This window comes from Hylobates moloch, unplaced genomic scaffold (assembly GCF_009828535.3).
Source record: "Hylobates moloch isolate HMO894 unplaced genomic scaffold, HMol_V3 SCAFFOLD_9, whole genome shotgun sequence".
In the NCBI taxonomy this organism is placed as follows: domain Eukaryota; kingdom Metazoa; phylum Chordata; class Mammalia; order Primates; family Hylobatidae; genus Hylobates; species Hylobates moloch.
Window position 1 is genome coordinate 18528329 of NW_026652284.1, and position 20893 is coordinate 18549221.

General features: G+C 45.2%; 1 protein-coding gene across 1 annotated transcript in view; it reads right to left on the bottom strand.

Moving 5' to 3' along the window:
• Window positions 1-2333: 2333 nt before the first annotated feature.
• Window positions 2334-20893, bottom strand: part of PLA2G2A (phospholipase A2 group IIA) — a 42439-nt gene continuing 23879 nt past the window's right edge. The window contains exons 2-5 of the mRNA XM_058443670.1: window positions 7026-7104; window positions 5198-5526; window positions 4833-4939; window positions 2334-2660 (exon numbers count right to left, since the gene is read on the bottom strand). Coding sequence (XP_058299653.1) covers window positions 2518-2660; window positions 4833-4939; window positions 5198-5526; window positions 7026-7104 — 658 coding nt within the window. The 3' untranslated portion in view covers window positions 2334-2517. The remainder of the gene's footprint in view (window positions 2661-4832; window positions 4940-5197; window positions 5527-7025; window positions 7105-20893) is intronic.

Here is a 20893-nt window from a genome sequence, read left to right on the forward strand (position 1 = left end):
ATTGTATTATGAGAAAACTTTATTGCCACTAAAATATGATTTTAACATATCATTTTTGTGTGAGAGATTCTTCAGATTTTTTTTCAAGCATTAAAAAAACGTAAAAACCGTTCTTATCTTGCCTGCTGGACAAAAACAGGCAGTGCATAGATTTGGTCCACAGGCCAACCCATGGGTTAGACCACATTGTCTCTGAGAGTTAGTTATCTGTCTTAGACACAGGAATGTTTGTGTGTGTTTGATGATGCTAATTTTCTTTTGAATAGGAAATATATTCATAGGGTTAAAAATCAAAACAATATAAAAAGTTATGTATCAAAAAATCTTTCTGTCACCCCATCTGTGCCAGCCTCGTTTCTTACCAGCTCTGTTCCCTAAAGGTAGCCATTGTGATGAATTTCTTGCATGTTCTTTGAGTGTTACTGGAAATATTAACACAAACATATTAACAGATGTATTTTTCTACATAAATGTGGCACACTGCTTACACTATTTTCCTCTTTGCTCTTTTCTGTTACCACCATATCATGAAGACCTTTGTCTATTGGAGCAGACAGAGCTTCCCTCGTTATATAAATGCATTGGGTCCCTTTTTGAGTTGGTATCATGATTTATTTAACTAGTTCTCTCAACACGTACTCTTGGATTATTTCCAGCTCAATTCAGAACAATGCTGCAGTGAACAAATTTGCCCATACATCACTCTGTGTGTGCACGTGTGTGTGTGCATGTGTGTGGTGTGTGCCTGCATCCATAGGATAAATTTCCAAGTGGGGTCACTGAGTGAAAAGATAAATACGTTTGTAATTTTGATAGATATTGCCAATTTGCCCTCCCACCAGCTACCTATGAAAGTGCCCGTTTCCCCATGCAGCCTTGCTAGTAGATCAAGTTGTCACACTTCTGGATTTTTTTCATTGTAATAGATAAAAATGGCATCTCAGTGGAATTTTAATGTGCGTTTCTCTTGCTATGCATGAAAGTGAACGTGACCAAGGCTGCCTCCAGCAAATGAAACATTTGGCGCAGAATTAGAAAAGGTGCTCCTTCTGGAAGATAGATTATGGGAAGGCACCTCCTCTGGGGGAATGCAGAGCTTGGTGGGCTGTGCAGGGGCTCTCTCCTGTGGGAAACTCAGCTCCCACCTGTGTCCCCTGTGCAGGGTGCCTTGGTGAAGGGATCCACACCCAGCAGCCCAGATGGGTGTTATTGGTGGGGCTGTAGCTGGTCCAGGTGGGAATTTCCCAGCGGAACCCTGAACAGTGGGAGGGGAAGTAGCATCCGAGTAAAGGTAGGACACAATGTGTGTGACCGGGTTGGGTGCAGTGGCTCATGCCAGTAATCTTAACACTTTGGGAGGCCAAGGCAGGAGCATTGCATGAGGCCAGGAGTTTGAGATCTGCCTGGCCAATATGGTGAGACCCCATCTCTATTAAAAAATAATAAAAATAAATAAATTTGGGCAGCCCAGTGCAAAATGAAGTGTGAGAAGGAACTCTTGATTAAAGATTGGTAAGACTTTTCAGATAGCCACAGCACAGCATTAAACCAGGCATGGCACCCTTCCAAACGCAGGATGCTGTGGGACTGCAGGGGTTGCACACCTGGGAAACCAACCCTGGTGATGGGATAACACCCCCAGGGTCCAGCTGGTGGCCAGCATTATATCACCTCACTTTTCCTCCTTACTAGACTGGCAACACAGGAGAAGAGCATTCCATGTGGAAGACGTGGACTATAGCTTCCCAGATTAAGACCAGCCTTCCTGCTTTCTCCCAGCAGGCCAGTAGGAGCTGCTATTGCCTAGGGAAGGGGAGGGAGACGTCTGGGTTTCGCTTGTAATAGTCATGGCAGCTGTAGACATATCAGGCCCAAGGCTTTTCATTTGTCATCATTCTAATTCTCAAACATCCCCATGCAGGAGGCACCAGTGTTATCTCCATCTAGATGAAAGAACTAAGGCTTAGGGAGATGAGGGAGCGGGGATTTGACACAGCCAGTCTGACTCCAGAACCTACTTTTTTAGTTTGTTTTGTTTTTATAAAGACAAGGTCTCCCTGTGTTGCCCAGGCTGGCCTTGAACTTCTGAGCTCAAGCAATCCTTGCACTTCAGCCTCAGCCTCCGGAGCTGCTGGGGCCACAGGCACACAGCTCTACACTGGACTCAGAGCCTGTATTTTTAACCCCTACCCCTATTTGTTCTCATGCTAACAGTGCGTAGGGCAATGCATACACACACACATATACATGATTTGCTAATTGCTTTATTCAGAAGAGACCCCTCGGAGTACAGCTTCTTTGGTTAAGCACGGAGTTGAAGTGGAGGAGAGCAGTGGAAGGCTGGAAATCTCCTGCTGGGTGTCTCATTCTGGGTGGGTATAGAAGGTCTCCTGCCTGGCCTCTAGGATGGGTGAGGGATGCTTTCTGCATTGCCAAGGAACTTGGTTAGGGAAGGGAGGGAGGGTATGAGAGAGGGAAATTCAGCATTGGGTGGAAGGTTTCCAGGGAAGAGGGGACTCAGCAACGAGGGGTGCTCCCTCTGCATTGTTTATTGGAATAGTACTGGTACTTTTTATTGTAGGTCATCTTGTATCTAGCAAAACAGTTGGCAGCAGCCTTATCACACTCACACAGTTGACTTCTGCAGGAGTCCTGTTTTGCTGAAATCATAAGAAAATAAACACAAGATGGGAGTTTGTTAATATTCAGTGGCTTCTTGTGGGAACCCTGGGGTAGAAGACACAGCCCTGTCCTCCAGAAGCTCCTAGTTGGAGACAAACACCTGCACTCCAGATATTTGTGACCAATAGGGAGACAGAATTCTTGCCCTTGGGATGCTGGCCTCCAGCCTGGTGGAGACACAGCCAGGCACTGGGATACTTTCTCAAAGGCCTTCCTAACAGCCATAATCTCTTCCTCTTGCTAACAGATGTGTCCAGGAGGCAAAGCCCTAGCCGCGGGGGTCTGGGAATAGATTGTGATTGGTGTAAGCCAGGCAGGGTCATCCCTTTTTCCTTTGCAGTGATTGGTCTTTGTGTATTATGTAACCTTGTTCCAACCAATGAGCAACAAGGGGAAGTCTGCTAGGGGCTTCTGGGAATGATCTATTTCCTCCCTCCAAAAAGAGAGATGCCCAAGAGGAAAGCCTCTTCCATAATGTGAGGCCAGGAAGGTGGACCTGCAGCCTGTCTCTTGACATCCCAGGTGTAGACACTGCCCATGTGGCATAGCTGAAGGCCAGGAGAAGGCTGGATTCTTGATGACATGGCTGGAAAGCTGCCCCAACCCTGGCACTGCACTCTTCCAGAATTCTAGTTATATGACAGTCACATATCCCCATTATCCAAGCCACTGTCAGCTTGGCATCATGTGGGTTGTGACCTAATGCCTGCTGAAGATACACGCCTCTATGGAGAGGCCATGATGGGAGACATAATTTCTGATCTTAAAGGACTCAGGCCATGGGCAGGAGTCCACGCTTTTTCCAAAACCCACTCATGAGTCAGCTGTCTGGGGACACCAAGTAAAGCCTTCCAGTGCCACCCACCTCTCCTCCCCTTCAGGGCCAAACTTTCTCCAGAATGTTGTCTTTGCCTCCTGTCTCTACTTCCCTTCCCATCAGCCCCCACCTGCTCTAATCTGGCTTTGCCCTCCCCACTGCATGGAAACAGCTTCCCCTGAGTCCCTCATGCCTTTCTGCCTCAACATCCAGGGAAGCCTTGTTGGCTCTTTTCTTGGAGGACTCCTCTGTTCACTTGGCCCTTGCTAATCATTTCCTTACTGACTCCTTGACCTTCTCGCTCAGTTCCCCTTCTCCCTCTCTGTCCATCCCTCCTCTGTCTCCTTTCTGGGCCTTTAAACAGCAAGTAAGCGATCACACCCACCTCTCAGCTCTCTGCTGCTGGCTTCTGAATCTGTGTCCCAGTCCTGACTTCTCCCCTGAGCTGCATTTGTATAGACAGCTGCCTGCTGGACCCCTTCCTGGGTGCTGGAGGCCCCTAAACTCAACATGCTGGAAATAGAACTGCTCCTCCCCACCTTCCACCATGACCTGCTCCCATGGTCTTTATCACAGTTGTGCCATCCATGCAGCCACATATTCATCCAACAACTCCCTCTCCCCATCCCTCCCAACTCAGTCACCAGTTCAGCTGATTCCATCTCAAATGCATCTTGATTTTTTCTCCACCTTTCCCATCCTGACCTCCATTGTTTTATGTCAAAATGTTACTCCCTCTTGCCTGCATGATGGCAATAGCTTTCTCTGCCCCCCTTCCACTTGTCTCCATTGACCCTGTCCCCACAGTGAGTCGTCTAAAATGCAGATCTGACCCTGTTGCTCCTTTGCTTAATAGCATCCTATTGCTTTAGGGCAAAACCTAAATACAGCCTGGCCTGGAGGGCCAGATAGACCTAGCTCCTTCCTATGTCTCCAGCATCATGGCTCAGCACTGCTTCTCTTCCTCATGTTTCTGCTGGGCAGTACAGAATGGCTTACGGTGCCCTCTGGTGTCTTTGGCCATGCTGTGTCCTCTTCTGGGAATGCTCCCTCCTCTTCCCTGACTCTCTGCACAGCTTTTCAGACTCAGCTTAGAGGTCACCCCTTCCAGGAGCCTTCCTCAAGCCTCGGGCTGTGTTAATGCCTTATCTGTTTGTTTACTTCCCACTGGAGTCTTTACCACATTGGATTTTCACTTTCCTGGCTTTCCACTCAACCGTGAGCTTCCTGAAGCAGGAACTGTGTCCCTCTGTGTCTATCTTTGGTGCCCAGCACAGTCCCCAGCACTGTCTAAACAAATGAGGACCACTTGATGGTGAGGTAGGACTCTTACCACAGGTGATTCTGCTCCCCTTGTTGCTAAACTTGTAGCTCAGAAATTTGGTGCCACATCCACGTTTCTCCAGACGTTTGTAGCAACAGTCATGAATGACACAGCAGCTGCAAGGAGACACCTGATTGGGGCTGTTGTCCCACAGCACCAGGAGACCTGGTGCCTGTGGTCTCACCCCTTTGGACCCTGGGCAGAGACCCAGTGACTTTGCAACAGTCTACAGCAGAAGTTCCAACATGCTGGCTGCTTTTCCAACCAGGCCATCCTGAGACATTTGTGCCCATCAGGAACCGGCACTGTCTTTGCAGCTCCCAGCTCTGCCTGGGCCAGAGTCTAGGAGGGTAGGGAGGGATGGGTGGCCTCACCGATCTGTTGCATCCTTGGGGGATCCTTTGCCACCCACGCCACAGTGGCAGCCGTAGAAGCCATAACTGAGTGCGGCTTCCATTCCTGTCGTTAACTTGATCATTCTCCGGAAATTCACCAAATCCCCATGGGCCTGCAGTAGGCCTGGAAGGAAATTTGGGAGTTGTCTGGTAATGTGGCATGGGGTTCTGTGCCCTCCCTCTCTGCCCCTCTCTGCTACTCTCCTTCCTCCCAAATGGCTTCTTTTTTCCCCCTGAGAGAGGATCGCTGCAATGGGAGAGAAAACTAAGGGACAAAAGTGCTTCCCTTCTGGGGCTGTCCCCCCATGCTTGGAGGTCAGGGTCAGCTCTTACCAAAGATCATGATCACTGCCAACAGTAGGAGGGTCTTCATGGTAAAAGTTCTTGGGTGACAAATGCAGGTGGACTGGCCTGGCTCCTCTGCTGGGTGGTCTCAGCTTCTGCTCCGGCCGTCTCTCCCCTGCTCCTCCTTGGTGGCTCTGAGACACACAGACATGCTCTCCCATCCAACCTAAGTCCAGGGTGACTTCCTCTGTCACACCCAGAGCACACAAGGAGTGCCCTCCAGCAATGCACACACACACACACCACCACCACCACCACCTCCTGACCCATTCCCAGCTCTGCAGAATGGTTTCACACACATCAGGCCCTCAGACCTGTGGAGAACCCCATGATACACTAATGAGACCTCCCCTGTACCTCATCAGACTGAGAGTTCTTGGGAGGTTGGAACCAGCTTCCTCCCAACTACCTGGGAGGTTCCTGAGGTCAGAGGATGTATCCCCCGTTAGACAGAGCTTGCATATCCCCACATTGGATTCAAGGCTTGGAGTCTCCAAGGCACCCACGGGGTCTCAGCCTCAGTATTTTCCTCCAGAATGAAAGCATCAACCTCTCTCTTCTAGGCCTTCTAATCCCTTCCACATACACAAGTTCCCAAACACCTACATGTTAACACACCTATGCCCACATACACACATTCTTGTACTTACCTGATAGTGCAAACACGCTCTCTTGCACTACACTCACATACCCGCTCAACACACTCATGCACACACACCCTCTTGTGCATATGAAATCATGCACACGCATGCACAACACAGCCACACTCAAAGGCAGCGAAGGAGCAGGAATTCTGCTCTTGACAGGACATCAGCTTCGCTGGCCCTTTACCTCTCAGAGGACACCAGCGTTGTATCCCCAGGCTGTCTTGTTTGTTCTGCACTCTTGCTCCCCTTAAATAGCCACTCCCTCTGGGAGGTTGGGGGTAGGTGAGGCACAAGGCTGGGGATGGGCGTGGCCAGTTGGTGGACTCAGGATTGGCCGCCCATACCCCTAGGTAATCCCTTTCCTTCCCCTCATTGGCTGGCAGGACAGAGTTGAGGATTGGGAAACCTTACGTGTCAGCAGCTGATGCCAAAACACATTTCAGGCCGTTTTGCAGTCTTTCCATGGAGTAAATTCCCATAACCAGCTCTGGGTGTGATCAACGGTCAGCCACCTCCCTGCAATCACTTCTAAGCGGGGCAGGGACTGTCTGCTGTTGCAGGCTGTGGACTCATTTGCACACTCAAGGGGACCACCAATTGCTGAGCAAGGATTGCTGCCTTCTTCTGCTCAATGTGGCATTTGGGAATAGAAAAGAGGGCTTTTAGTGGTATTCATTCAGCCACTCAATCATTCATTCACAGGAAGTATGTCCTGGGCCTCTACCATATTCCAGCACCTGTGCAGGCCTTACGTGTGCACCCCACAGTCCACCAGGGAGAGGGTTTAATGGGGGTGGATTTCCCTTCCCACTAACTTGGGCCAGGGCCTCAACCTTCTCTTCTTCCTCCTCTTTCTTCTTTTCCTCCGCCCCTGCCCCGTATGAGCTTCTAAACCTGGAAAAAGCCAGAGGCTATCCTTGAAGTTCCCACCAAAGCACTGCCTTCACTTTATCCCCCATCCTCACCTGTTTGGAGACAGGGCAGGTGAATGCTCCCTGGATCTGTTGCTCTTTTTCCTTCAGCCTTCAGGCTTACTCTGACTCCAGCTTTAATTCATAAAGTAAATATCTTTTTCATTGCTCTCCAGCACATGCTAAGAATTTAGCTTCCACGGCCTTAAGTAAACACTCTGCGATACCAGTCCTAAAAATGTCACTGTGGCAGACGCTGTGGTGCTTGTGGACATTCCATCTGTTCCCTACACTCTAGAGCCCCTTGCAGGGATGGAGACCTAGGGCCCTTGCTGCTGGCTGGTAAAACATGAGCATTGGCATGAAGGGTCACTTCCGGGTTTCTCCAGCAAGGGGACTGTGAGATGCAACTCCCCAGCCCTTCCCTGCCTCACCAGTAGAACCAGAAGATGAAAGCAATCTGGGATGTAGAATCATAGCACGGAAGACAGTTGTCCTAGAAAGTCCTGCAGCTCACAGTGTTCTTAGTGTGAATGAGAAATAGACTTTTGTTGTATTAAGCTGATGATAATTGAGATGGGCAGTTGCTGCAGCATAACCTAGTCTATCCCAAGAGCCATCAGACAGCTTTCCTCTCGAGAATACCATTTACCTCCAGTGCTTGACTGTGTAAGGGGTTGGACTGTGGTCCTCCTTCCTGCTCTCAATTCCTGTGTTGGAGTCCTGGTACCTTAGAATGTGATCTTATTTAGAAATACGGTCATTGCAGATATAATTAGTTAAGAGGAGGTCACTAGGGCAGCTAGCATGGGCCCTAATCCAAGATGACAGATGTCATTACAAAAATGGGAAATTTGGAGACAGGCAGGCACACTGGGAGAAGGCCATACAAAGATGAAGGCAGAGATCAGAGTGAAGCTTCTACAAGCCAAGGAATGGCAAAGATTACCAGAAAACACTGGAAGCTAGAAGAGAGGGATGGAGCAGATTCTCCCTCACAGCCCTCAGAAGGAATCAACCCTGTTGGGCCCTTTGATTTCTGCCACTGGAACTGTTAGACAATAAAATGTCTGTTGTGTAAGCCACAAAGTACCTAATACAAAGCCGAAGCAAACTAACACAACCTCCAGGGATCTCTGTTGGCTTCCTTCACTCTTCTTATTCTGGGTTGCCACTCCTATAGCAGTTGGCTTTATGGCCATGTCAGGGTTCAGATGTCTCATCCCCCGGGGTAGACCACTGCCTTTGTTAAACATTGCACTTTTGGAAACAGTAGTTCCTCCAATTGGCAGAACCGCCTCCCTCTCTGTATATCTAGATAGCTCTGGTCCAGGCTTCAGTTGGAAGAAATATTCCAATGCTCAAGGACTCTGGTGACGTCAGATAGAGCCTCTCCTTTTCCCATCATTTCAGGATGTTTTTCAGGAATTCAAAGTCCATGAATTGGCCTCTTGTTCATCTTCCAATCCAGACCTAATCCAAGACTTTGGACTCAGTGAGCCAAACAGAAATCTCTACTTTCATGGGGCTTTCACTTAAGCAGAAAGAGACAGACAATCAGCAAAAGACGCACTAGTAAATGACATCATGTGATAGGTGGTGACACTGCGATGGGGAGAGAGGCAGTAGGTGACAGGGCAGGAGCACCGTCATCTCGGACAAACACCACCACTTTAAGTTCCAGCTCCCTTTCTAGCCTCATGCATTTCAAGGAAATCATTTCTCTTCTAACTACAAACAGCCAGAAAAAGTAGGCAGTAAAACACAGATAAGACAGCTTGGGCACAGAGGGAGGTGTGGGGAAAGTTTCTTTGGCGACTGCCAAACTTCACCCTCATAAAATGGGCCCCAGTAAAACAGTGAGCCTTAATAAGCACATTGTTCTCCCTTCAGGTGCACTAAGATGGGAAAGCTAAAAGCAGACTTGGGGAGTATGCCTGCGGCTGCAGAAAAATGTATGGGAACAGACACAGAAACTCTCCCTTCCACATAAGCACAACAAAAAGACACAGAAGTAGTCCAAGCCTCTGTTAAACTCTCCCACCCTGAATCCTTAAAAACTCTTAGTCTGTAAGAGTGTGCCTCTGACCTAACTCAGACAGCTGCCCCTCTCTAAAATAAACCTGTCCTTGACTACCAAGCCATCTTTCATGTTTCTTTCCTCTTTCCTTAATTCTTACAGTAGGGATAGAGGAGGGGTATCTGGATTAGGAGGGTGGCAATTTTACACAAGATTGGAGTGCTTAAAGCGAGGTGCTTTGAGCTTAGTCAGTGCTCAGAACACTTTCCTTGCATTATTAATAACTAAAAGAATCAGCATATTGACAACAGTTTTTTTCTTTTGCCAAATCAATATCTGCATATGCAGGTTTTTGTTGTTGTTGTTGTTTTTGTTTGTTTGTTTTTGAGACGGAGTCTCGCTTTGTCACCAGGCTGGAGTGCGGTGATGCGATCTCGGCTCACTGCAACCTCCGCCTCCCAGGTTCAAGAGATTCTCCTGCCTCAGCCTCTGGAGTAGCTGGGACTACAGGCGTGTGCCACCACGCCCAGCTAATTTTTGTATTTTTAGTAGAGGCGGGGTTTCACCATGTTGGCCAGGATGGTCTTGATCTCTTGACCTCATGATCCGCCCACTCAGACTCCCAAAGTGCTGGGATTACAGGTGTGAGCCACCAAGCCTGGCCAGCAGTTGTTTTTAATAGCAGGATTACGGTTGAAATTTTTCTGCTACTGTTTCCTAATGTTCCTTTGTGAACATATGTTACTTTAAAAAATTTTTCATTTTGAGATAAATTTTTACTTACAGAAAAAAATTGCAAAAGTGGAATTTTTACTTACAGAAGAAATGCCCTTCACCCAGGTTCCCTAATGTTAACGTCTTCCACAGCCATTGTACAACCATGGAAACCAGGAAATTAATGTTATTAACTAATCTACAGGCATTATTTTAATTTCACCAGTTTTCCTACTCATGTCTTTTTCTTCCAGGCTCTCACATTGCATGTAGTTTTCATGTCTCCTTAGTTTTTGCTAATCTGTGACATCTCCTTTTCTTGGCCTTCTATGACTGTGATACTGTTGATTAGTACTGGTCAAGCTTTTGTAGAATGTCATCCACTTTGGGTTTGTCTGATACACTGTCATGATCAGATTGAGGTTATGCATTTTTAGCAAGAATGTTACAAAGTGATATGGTGTCCTTCTCAATGATATTGGTATATCTCACTACTATTGATGTTAATTCTGATCACTGGTTAAGATGGTGTCTGACGGGTTTCTCCACTGTAAAGTTACTACTTTTCCTTTTGTAATTAATAAGTATGTTGTGGGGAGATACTTTGAGATGGTTCAAATGTCCCTTTTCTCACCATACCGTGTCCGGAATTGGTGGGTTCTTGGTCTCACTGACTTCAAGAATGAAGCCGCGTTCCCTCGCGGTGAGTGTTACAGTTCTTAAAGGTGGCGTGTCCGGAGTTTGTTCCTTCTGACGTTCAGATGTGTTCGTTGTTTCTTCCTTCTGGTGGGTTCGTGGTCTCGCTGGCTCAGGAGTGAAGCTGCGGACCTTCGCGGTGAGTGTTACAGCTCATAAAGGCAGTGTGGACCCAAAGAGTGAGCAGCAGAAAGATTTATTGCAAAGAGCAAAAGAACAAAGCTTCCACAGTGTAGAACGGGTCCCAAGCAGGTTGCCACTGCTGGCTCCGGCAGCCTGCTTTTATTCCCTTATCTGCCCGCCAACCCCCCAACATCCTGCTTATTGGTCCATTTTACAGAGAGCAGATTGGTCTGTTTTACAGAGAGCTGATTGGTCCGTTTTGACAGGGTGCTGATTGGTGCGTTTACAATCCCTGAGCTAGACACAAAAGTTCTCCACTTCCCCACTAGATTAGCTAGATAGGGTGTGGACACAAAGGTTCTCCAAGTCCCCACCAGAGTAGCTAGATACAGAGTGTCGATTGGTGAATTCACAAACCCTGAGCTAGACACAGGGTGCTGATTGGTGTGTTTACAAACCTTGAGCTAGATACAGAGTGCCGATTGGTGTATTTACAATCCCTTAACTAGATATAAAGGTTCTTCAAGTCCCCACCAGAGTCAGAAGCCCAGCTAGCTTCACCCATTGGATCCCACACCGGGCCGCAGGTGGAGCTGCCTGCCAGTCCTGTGCTGTGCACGGCATTCCTCAGCCCTTGGGTGGTTGATGGGACTGGGCACTGTGGAGCAGGGGGTGGCACTCGTCAGGGAGGCTCAGGCAGTGCAGAAGCCCATGGTGGAGGGGGGAGGCTCAGGCATGGTGGGCTGCAGGTCCCCAGCCCTGCCCAGTGGGGAGGCAGCTAAGGCCCGGCGAGAAGTCGAGCACAGCAGCTTCTGGCCCAGGTGCTAAGCCCCTCACTGACTGGGGCTGGCAGGGCAGGCGGGCCACTCTGAGTGCGGCCCACCGAGCCCACGCCCACCCAGAACTTGTGCTGGCCCACAAGCGCCACGCAGCAGCCCCGGTTCCCGCCTGTGCCTCTCCCTCCACACCTCCCCACAAGCTGAGGGAGCCGGCTCCAGCCTCGGCCAGCCAAGGAAGGGGCTCCCACAGGGCAGTGGCAGGCTGAAGGGCTCCTCAAGTGCCACCAAAGTGGGAGCCCAGGCAGAGGAGGCACCGAGAGCGAGCAAGGGCTGCAAGGACTGCCAGCACACTGTCACCTCTCAAGACCTCTTTGCACTCACTAATTTTAGCCATTTCAGCATTAATCGAAGGTTCTTGGCTGTAGCAATTATTACTGGTGTTTTCCTGGTTTCCTCATTCTTTTTATATGAAGAATTTGAATTCTACTATGGGCAAAAGCTTTTCCTTCTAGTTATGTATTCAACCATTTGTATTAGTAGGGGCTTATTTTCTATACTATTTGTTTTCTTACTCAAATTGTTCCATCTTGGCCATGAAGAGTTCCTTTGAGTTTACACCTATGTTGTCTTAACATGTTCTCATCATTTTTTTTTTTTTTTTGAGACAGAGTCATGCTCTGTTGCCCAGGCAGCTGGAGTGGAGTGGCGTGATCTCAGCTCACTGCAACCTCCACCTCCTGGGTTCAAGTGATGCTCATGCCTCAGCCTCTGGAATAGCTGAGACTACAGGCATGTGTCACTGTGCTTGGCTGATTTTTTGTATTTTTATTAGAGAAGAGGTTTTGCCATATTGCCCAGGATGGTCTCGATCTCCTGAACTCAGGCAAAAACACTTCCTTTCTTGCACCACAAGATGTTCAAACTTATTTTTATTTTTTTATTTTTTTTATTTTTTGAGACAGAGTCTGGCTCTTTTGCCCAGGCTGGAGTGCAGTGGTGCCATCTCGGCTCACTGCAAGCTCCGCCTCCTGGGTTCACACCATTCTCCTGCCTCAGCCTCCTGGGTAGCTGGAACTACAGGTGCCCACCATCACACTCGGCTAATTTTTTGTATTTTTAGTAGAGATGGAGTTTCACCATGTTAGCCAGGATGATCTCGATTTCCTGACCTCGTGATCCACCCACCTCGGCTTCCCAAAGCACTGGGATTACAGGCGTGAGCCACTGCGCCCCGCCCCCATACCTCCAATTTTTTTTTGGAAAAAAGTTCAAAACCATATAGGTAATTACAACCTTCCCCCTTCTTTATTTATTATTATTATTATTTTTTTGAGATGGGGTCTTGCTCTGTCGCCCAGGCTGGAGTGCAGTGGTGCCATCTCGGCTCACTGCAAGCTCGGCCTCCTGAGTTCATGCCATTCTCCTGCCTCAGCCTCCAGAGTAGCTGGGACTACAGGCGCCTGCCACCATGCCTGGCTAAGGTTTTGTATTTTTAGTAGAGGTGGAGTTTCACCGTGTTAGCCAATCTCCTGACCTCATAATCTGCCCACCTTGGCCTCCAAAAGTGCTCGGATTACAGGCATGAGCCACCACACCCAGCCTCCCCCTTCCTTATTTATAACTCCTTTCTCTGACAAGTTTTTCACAATATATTTACTTATTTGTTCAATTATAGTACAGTTGAAGTAGCTTCAGAATTATTAATCCATAACTGTGAGAAATAAATTTACTAACTACAGTACTGTATTTGTGTATAGTTATTTGTATCTTTAGCCTTTTGGTATACCATCAAAATACTGTTTTCTGAAGTTACATAGGTTATCTCTTTTCTTGCAGCCTACCTTAAGTGTGGTTATTATATTGATTTGTCATATAGTTATAAATTTATTTGTTATCATTTGTATTCCATTTTGGGTTCTACCTTTTTCCCGGTTGATTTTAATTATTTATTGCTTTTGAGGGTATGTGAAGCCTTCCCATGTGAAACAAGGTGAAAGCCATACTAAAAAGTATACTCAGAGGTGTTGCTTCTCACTCATGCCTACTATCTTCTCATTTTCCTCTTCTTCCCACTTCATTCTCTCCCCATGGCTCATAGGTGACGGCGTTAGTTATCTATTGCTGCGTAATAAGTTATCACAAACTTAGCAGCTTAAAACAACATAGGTTTCTGGCTGGGTGTGGTGGCTCATGCCTGTAATCTCAGCACTTTGGCAGGCTGAGGCGGGTGGATCACCCGAGGTCAGGAGTTCGAGACCAGCCTGACCAACATGGAGAAACCCTGTCTCTACTAAAAATACAAAATTAGCTGGGTGTGGTGGCACATACCTGTAATCCCAGCTACTCGGGAGGCTGAGGCAGGAGAATCGCTTGGACCCAGTAGGCAGAGGTTGCCATGAGCCGAGATTGCGCCATTGCACTCTAGCCTGGGCAACGAGAGCGAAACTCCGTCTCAAAAAACAAACAAACAAACAAACATAGGTTTCTTATCTCACAAGACTGCAAACAAGTTGTTTGGCTTGTGTTCCTATGTAGAGATCATACCCCTCTGCTTGGTTCTCCCCCATGCTCCTCTATGGCCTCAGCTCCTAGACTTCCTCTCCATAGGCAGTTACAACATGGCAGCTCCCTTCTTCAAGGCCACCAGGAGAATCACTCACTCCAATCTGCTAAGACTGAATCTTCCATAATGTAGCCTCATCAAGGGTCTGACTACCCCACATCCTTTGCTGTATTCTGTTAGAAGCAATTCACAGGTTCTTCCTGTACTCAAAGGGAAAGGATTATACAAAGGTAAACTCACTGGAGGTCATTCTAGGGTGTGTTTATCATAGTAGACAATCTCATTCGTTTTTGGTTGATTCTTCCTGAATCTTTTGCATAAATGTGTAGGTACATGTTTATTTTCTTTTAGCCACTGCTTTCTTACACAAAGAGTAGCATATCATAGATCATTTTGTACTTTGCTATTTTTACCCAACAGTATATCTAGGAAATCGTTTCATATAAGCAGATAGAGATCGTCTTTCTTTTAAAAAAAATGTTTAATTTTTTTCGTCTTAACTCAGGGAAGTCTTTCCTGGTGGCTGCCCTGACAAGGTCAAAGCCCCTCTTGCATTTCTATGGTCCTCCATTGTGGGAATGTACTGTAATTTTTCCAACCATTCTCCGAGAATAGGCATTTAGGTTTTTCTAGTGTTTCACAATTACAAACATTGATTCAGTCAGCAACCTGTGCATGTGTATTTTCATAACATTGGAGGTGTATCTTCTGGACAGATTCCTAAAAGTAGGATTACTGGGTCAAAAGGTAAGTGCATGTGTAATTTTGTTAGGTAATGTCAAATTCTCCTACAGAATGGTTGCACTAACTCACATTCTCACTACTAATGTTTGAGACTGTCTTTTCCTCCATGGCCTCAGCAACAGAATGCTCTGTTAGACTTTTCGTTTTGGGTTCATTCTTCTTATAGTTTTAAAAATATCACTATTCCTTCAATAAATATTTAGGGAGGACCTACTCAATAATCCAGGCACTGTGTGGTAATGCCATGGTGGCAAAACAGAAACAGTTTCTTCCCTGAGAGCATTTTTCAATCTGGCAGCAGAGACAGACATCAGTCAGATGATCACACACACACACACATGAACACACACACAATTATAGAATGTCATGTGCTATGATCCATTGGGACAGCATGAGGCAGAGAGCCCTCAACTAGTTTGGGGATCAGAGAAGGTTTTCTAAGGAGATGGCACTTTACCAGAGGTCTAGAGGGAGTTTAGGAGTTATCCGGGTAAGCGGTTTCTGTGGCTTAGCTCACTCAACATTTATTCCAGCCTTCTGGTGTGTCTGTCAGTATTGCAGAGGCTAGAAGGCTAAACACTGCATTTCCTTCTCTCTCCCTCTCCTTATTTTAAAAGGCTTTTTGAAAGAGCAGTGACATTTGAAATAAACTTGATCTGAGAGTACAGAGAGTCCCCACATATTCCCTCTTCCCCAAACACACATCCTCCTTCACCATCAACATCCCCCACCATTGTGGTACATCTGTTAGAATCAATGAACCGACGTTGACACATCAAAGGAAGTCCATAGTTTATATTAGGGTTCATTCTTGGTATTATACACTATGGGTTTTAGCAAATGTAACGTGACATGTATCCACTCTTACACTATGAGACAGAGTAGTTTCACTATCTTAAAAATTCTCTATGCTCTGCCTATTTATTCCTCCTTCCCCCAAACATCATCCTCATGATCATTTTACTGTCTCCATAGTTTAACCTTTTTCGAATGTCATGTAGTTGATTCATACAATATGTAGCCTTCCAAATGGACTTATTTCACTTAGTAATATACCTTTAAGTTTCCTCTATGTCTTTTGATGAGGTGACAGCTCATTTATTTTTATTATTGAGTAATATTACATTGTCATGTGTACCACAGTTTATCCATTTACCTACTGAAGGACAACTTGGTTGCTTCCAAGTTTTAGCAATTATGAATAAAGCTGCTATAAAGATTTGAAACATTTCATGTGCAGGTCTTTGTGTGGAAATAAGTTTTCATCTTATTAGGGTAAATATCAAGGAGCACAATTGCTGGATCATACAACAAGAGTTTAATGTGTATTTTTGTAAGAAAACACCAAACTGTCTTCCAAATGGCTGTACCATTTTGCATTCCCTCCAACAATGAATGAGAGTTTTCATTACTCCACATCTTCACCAGCCATTTTGAAACCAGCCCAGTTGTCCTGTAGAACTGACATTTGTGGTTTCTTTGAATAAACATGGAAATTGACTCTCCCAGTCTTCAACCTTGAGAAAGTTACATTTGTCTTATCTGACTTCCTTTCTCAGGAAACCAACCAGCAAGCCTCTAAGATAGTATCAAGGAATTGAAACTTACCAGATAACTGCGTCTGGACAATAAGACACCAGATCTCTTGCCTGTCATAATGGCCTATGTTGTGGGAAGTCAGGGACCCTGAACAGAGGGACTGGCTGAAGCCATGGTGGAAGAATATAAATTGTGACGATTTCATGGACATTTATTAGTTCCCCAAATTAATACTTTTATAATTTCTTATGCCTGTCTTTACTGCAATCTCTGAACATAAATTGTGAAGATTTCACGGACACTTATCACTTCCCCAGTCAATACCCTTGTGATTTCCTATGCCTGTCTTTAATCTCTTAATCCTGTCATCTTCATAAGCTGAGGAGGATGTATGTTGCCTTGGGACCCTGTAATGATTGCATTAACTGAAAAAATTGTTTGTAGAGCATGTGTGTTTGAACAATAGGAAATCTGGGCACCTTGTAAAAAGAACAGGATAATGGCAATGTTCAGGGAACAAGAGAGATAACCTTAAACTCTGACCGCCAGTGAGCCGGGTGGAACTGAGCCATATTTCTCTTCTTTCAAAAGCAAATGGGAGAAATATCGCTGAATTCTTTTTCTCAGCAAGGAACATCTCTGAGAAAGAGAATGCATCCCTCAGGGTAGGCCTCTGAAATGGCCGCTTTCGGGGGTGGCCGTCTTTTATGGTCGCAGCTGTAGGGATGAAATAAGCCCCAGTCTCCCGTAGCACTCCCAGGTTTATTAGGATGAGGAAATTCCCGCCTAATAAGTTTCGGTCAGACGGGTTGTCTGCTCTCAAACTCTGTCTCCTGATGTTATCAATGACAATGCGTGCCCGAAACTTCATTGGCAATTTTAATTTCACCCCGGTCCTGTGGTCCTGTGATCTCGCCCTGCTTCCATTTGCCTTGTGATATTCTATTACCTTGTGAAGCATGTGATCTCTGTGACCCACTCCCTCCCCTTTTGAAAATCACTAATAAAAACTTGCTGGTTTTGCGGCTTGTGGGGCATCATGGAACCTGCCAACATGTGATGTCTTGCCCGGACACCCAGCTTTAAAATTTCTCTCTTTTGTACTCTGTCCCTTTATTTCTCAGACCAGCTGACACTTAGGGAAAATAGAAAAGAAACTATGTGAAATATTGGGGGTGAATTTCGCCCAATATCTGACTGAATTTCCCCTGATAGGCCTAACTGACTACCTGTTTCCTGTTGACCAATTCCTCTTCCTTATCCCTTCCTAATTGCTGTTTTCCTACACATGGATACATTTCTTCCCTGCTATATAACTTCCCATTTGTTGGGGAGGTGGATTTGAGACTGATCTCCCATAGTCTCAGCTGCAGCATCTCATCAAAGCCTTCTTCCCTGGCAGTACTCGCTGTCTTAGTGATTGACTTTCTGTGCTGTAAGCAACAAGACCTAGACCAAACCCCTGACACTTCAGTAACAATTTTATATTGTCAGTATTTTGGACATTAGCCATTCTAATATGTGTGTAATGGTATCTCATAGTTTTAATTTGTAATTCTTTTTTCTTTTTTTGAGATGGAGTCTAGCTCTGTCACCCAGGCTAAAGTGCAGTGGTGTAATCTCAGTTCACTGCAACTTCTGCCTCCTGGGTTCAAGTGATTTTCCTGCCTCAGCCTCATGAGTAGCTGGGATTACAGACGTGCACGACCATGCCCAGCTAATTTTTGTATTTTTAGTAGAGATGGGGTTTCACTGTATTGGCCAGGCTGGTCTCGTACTCCTGACCTCAAGTGATCTGCCTGCCTCAGCATCTCAAAGGGCTGGGATTATAGGGGCGAGCCCCTGCACCCAGCCTTAATTTGTAATTCTACTGACGTATCATGTTCAGCATATTTTCGTGTGCTTATTTGCCATCTGTGTACCTTTTGTGAGATATCTGGTCATGTCTCTTGCCAGTTTTTAATTGGATTGTTCTTTTTTAAAAATTTAGTTTAAGTTCTGGTATACATGTGCTGAACCTGCAGGTTTATTACATAGGTATACATGTGTCATGGTGGTTTGCTGCACCTATCAACTTGTCATCTAGGTTTTAAGCCCCACATACATTAGGTATTTGTCCTAATGCTCTCCCTCCCCTTTCCCCCCAACCCCCAAAAGGCCCTGGTGTGTGGTTGTGGGTTTGTCCTAAAAGGCTGTTATCATTTTGAGGTATGTTCCATCAATACCTAGTTTATTGAGAATTTTTAGCATGAAGGAATGTTGAATTTTATCGAAGGCCTTTTCTGCACCTATTGAAATAATCATGTAGTTTTTGTCATTGGTTCTGTTTATGTGATGGATTACATTTACTAATTTGTATATGTTGAACCAGCCTTGAATCTCAGAGGTGAAGCCGATTTGATTGTGGTGGATAAGTTTTTGATATGCTGCTGGATTCAGTTTGCCAATATTTTATTGAGGATTTTTGCATTGATTTTCATCAGGGACATTGGCCTGAAATTTTCTTTTTTTGTTGTCTCTGCCAGGTTTTGGAATCAGAATTTTTTCTGTTGTTTGGAATAGTTTCAGAAGGAATGGTACCAGCTCCTCTTTGTACCTCTGGTAGAATTTGGCTATGAATCCATTTGGTCCTGGGCTTTTATTTGGTTGGTAGGCTATTAATTACTGCCTCAATTTCAGAACTTGTTATTGGTCTATTTTGGGATTCGACTTCTTCCTGGTTCAGTCTTGGGAGGGAGTATGTGTCCAGGAATTTATCCATTTCTTCTAGATTTTCTAGCTTATTTGCATAGAGGTATTTATAGTATTCTCTGGTGGTAGTTTGTATTTGTGTGGGATCAGTGGTGATATCCCCTTTATCATTTTTTACTGTATCTATTTGATTCTTCTCTCTTTTCTTCTTTACTAGTCGGGCTAGTGGTCTATTTTATTGATCTTTTCAAAAAAACAGCTCCTGGATTCGTTGATTTTTTGAAGGGTTTTTTGTGTCTCTGTCTCCTTAAATTCTGCTCTTAGTTATTTCTTGCCTTCTGCTAGCTTTTGAATTTGTTTGCTATTGCTTCTCTAGTTCTTTTAATTGTGATATAAGGGTGCCAATTTTAGATCTTTCCTGCTTTCTGATGTGGGCATTTAGTGCTGCAAATTTCCCTCTGCACACTGCTTTAAATGTGTCCCAGAGATTCTGGTATGTTGTCTCTGTTCTCACTGGTTTCAAAGAACTTCGTTATTTCTGCTTTAATTTTGTTGGTTAGCCAGTAGTCATTCAGGAGAAGGTTGTTCAGTTTTCATGTAGTTGTGCAGTTTTGAGTGAGTTTCTTAATCCTGAGTTCTAATTTGATTGCACTATGGTCTGAGAGGCTGACTATTGTGATTTCTATTCTTCTGCATCTGCTCAGGAGTGTTTTATTTCCAATTATGTGCTTGATTTTAGAATAAGTGCTATGTGGTGCTGAGAAGAATGTATAGTCTCTTGATTTGTGGTGGAGGGTTCTGTAGATATCTATTAGGTCCTCTTGGTCCAGAGTTGAGTTCAAGTCCTGAATGTCCTTTTTAATTTTCTGTCTCATTGATCTGTCTAATATTGAGAGTGAGGCATTAAAGTCTTCCACTATTATTGTTTGGGAGTCTAAGTCTCTTTGTAGGTGTCTAAGAACTTGCTTTATGAATCTGGGTGCTCCTGTATTGGGTGCATATATATTTAGGATAATTAGCTCTTCTTGTTGAGTTGATCCCTTTACCATTATGTAATGCCTTTCTTTTTCTTTTTTGATCTTTGTTGGTTTAAAGTCTGTTTTATCAGAGACCAGGATTGCAATCCCTGCTGTTTTGTTTTTTGTTGTTGTTGTTGTTGTTTTTGCTTTCCATTTGCTTGGTAAATATTCCTCCTTCCCTTTATTTTGAGCCTATGTGTGTCTTTGCATGTGAGATGGGTCTCCTCAATACAGCACACTGGTGGGTCTTGACTCTATCCAATTTGCCAGTCTGTGTCTTTTAATTGGGGCATTTAGCCCACTTACATTTAAGATTAATATTATGTGTGAATTTGATCCTGTCATCATGATGCCAGCTGGTTATTTTGCACATTAGTTGATGCAGTTTCTTCATAGTGTCATTGGTCTTTATATTTTAGTGTGTTTTTGCAGTGGCTGGTACTGGTTGTTCCTTTCCATGTTTAGTGCTTCCTTAAGGAACTCTTGTAAGACAGGCCTGGTGGTGACAAAATCTCTCAGCATTTGCTTGTCTGTAGAGGATTTTATTTCTCCTTTACTTATGAAAATTAGTTTGGCTGAATATGAAATTCTGGATTGAAAATTCTTTTCTTTAAGAATGTTGAATATTGGCCTCCACTCTTTTCTGGCTTGTAAGGTTTCTGCAGAGAGATCCCCTGTTAGTCTGATGGGCTTCCCTTTGTAGGTAACCTGGCCTTTCTCTCTGGCTGCCCTTAACATATTTTCTTGCGTTTCAACCTTGGAGAATCTGACAATTATGTGTCTTGGGGTTGCTCTTCTTGAGGAGTATCTTAGTGATGTTCTCTGTATTTCCTGAATTTGAATGTTGGCCTGCCTTGCTAGGTTGGGGAAGTTCTCCTGGATAA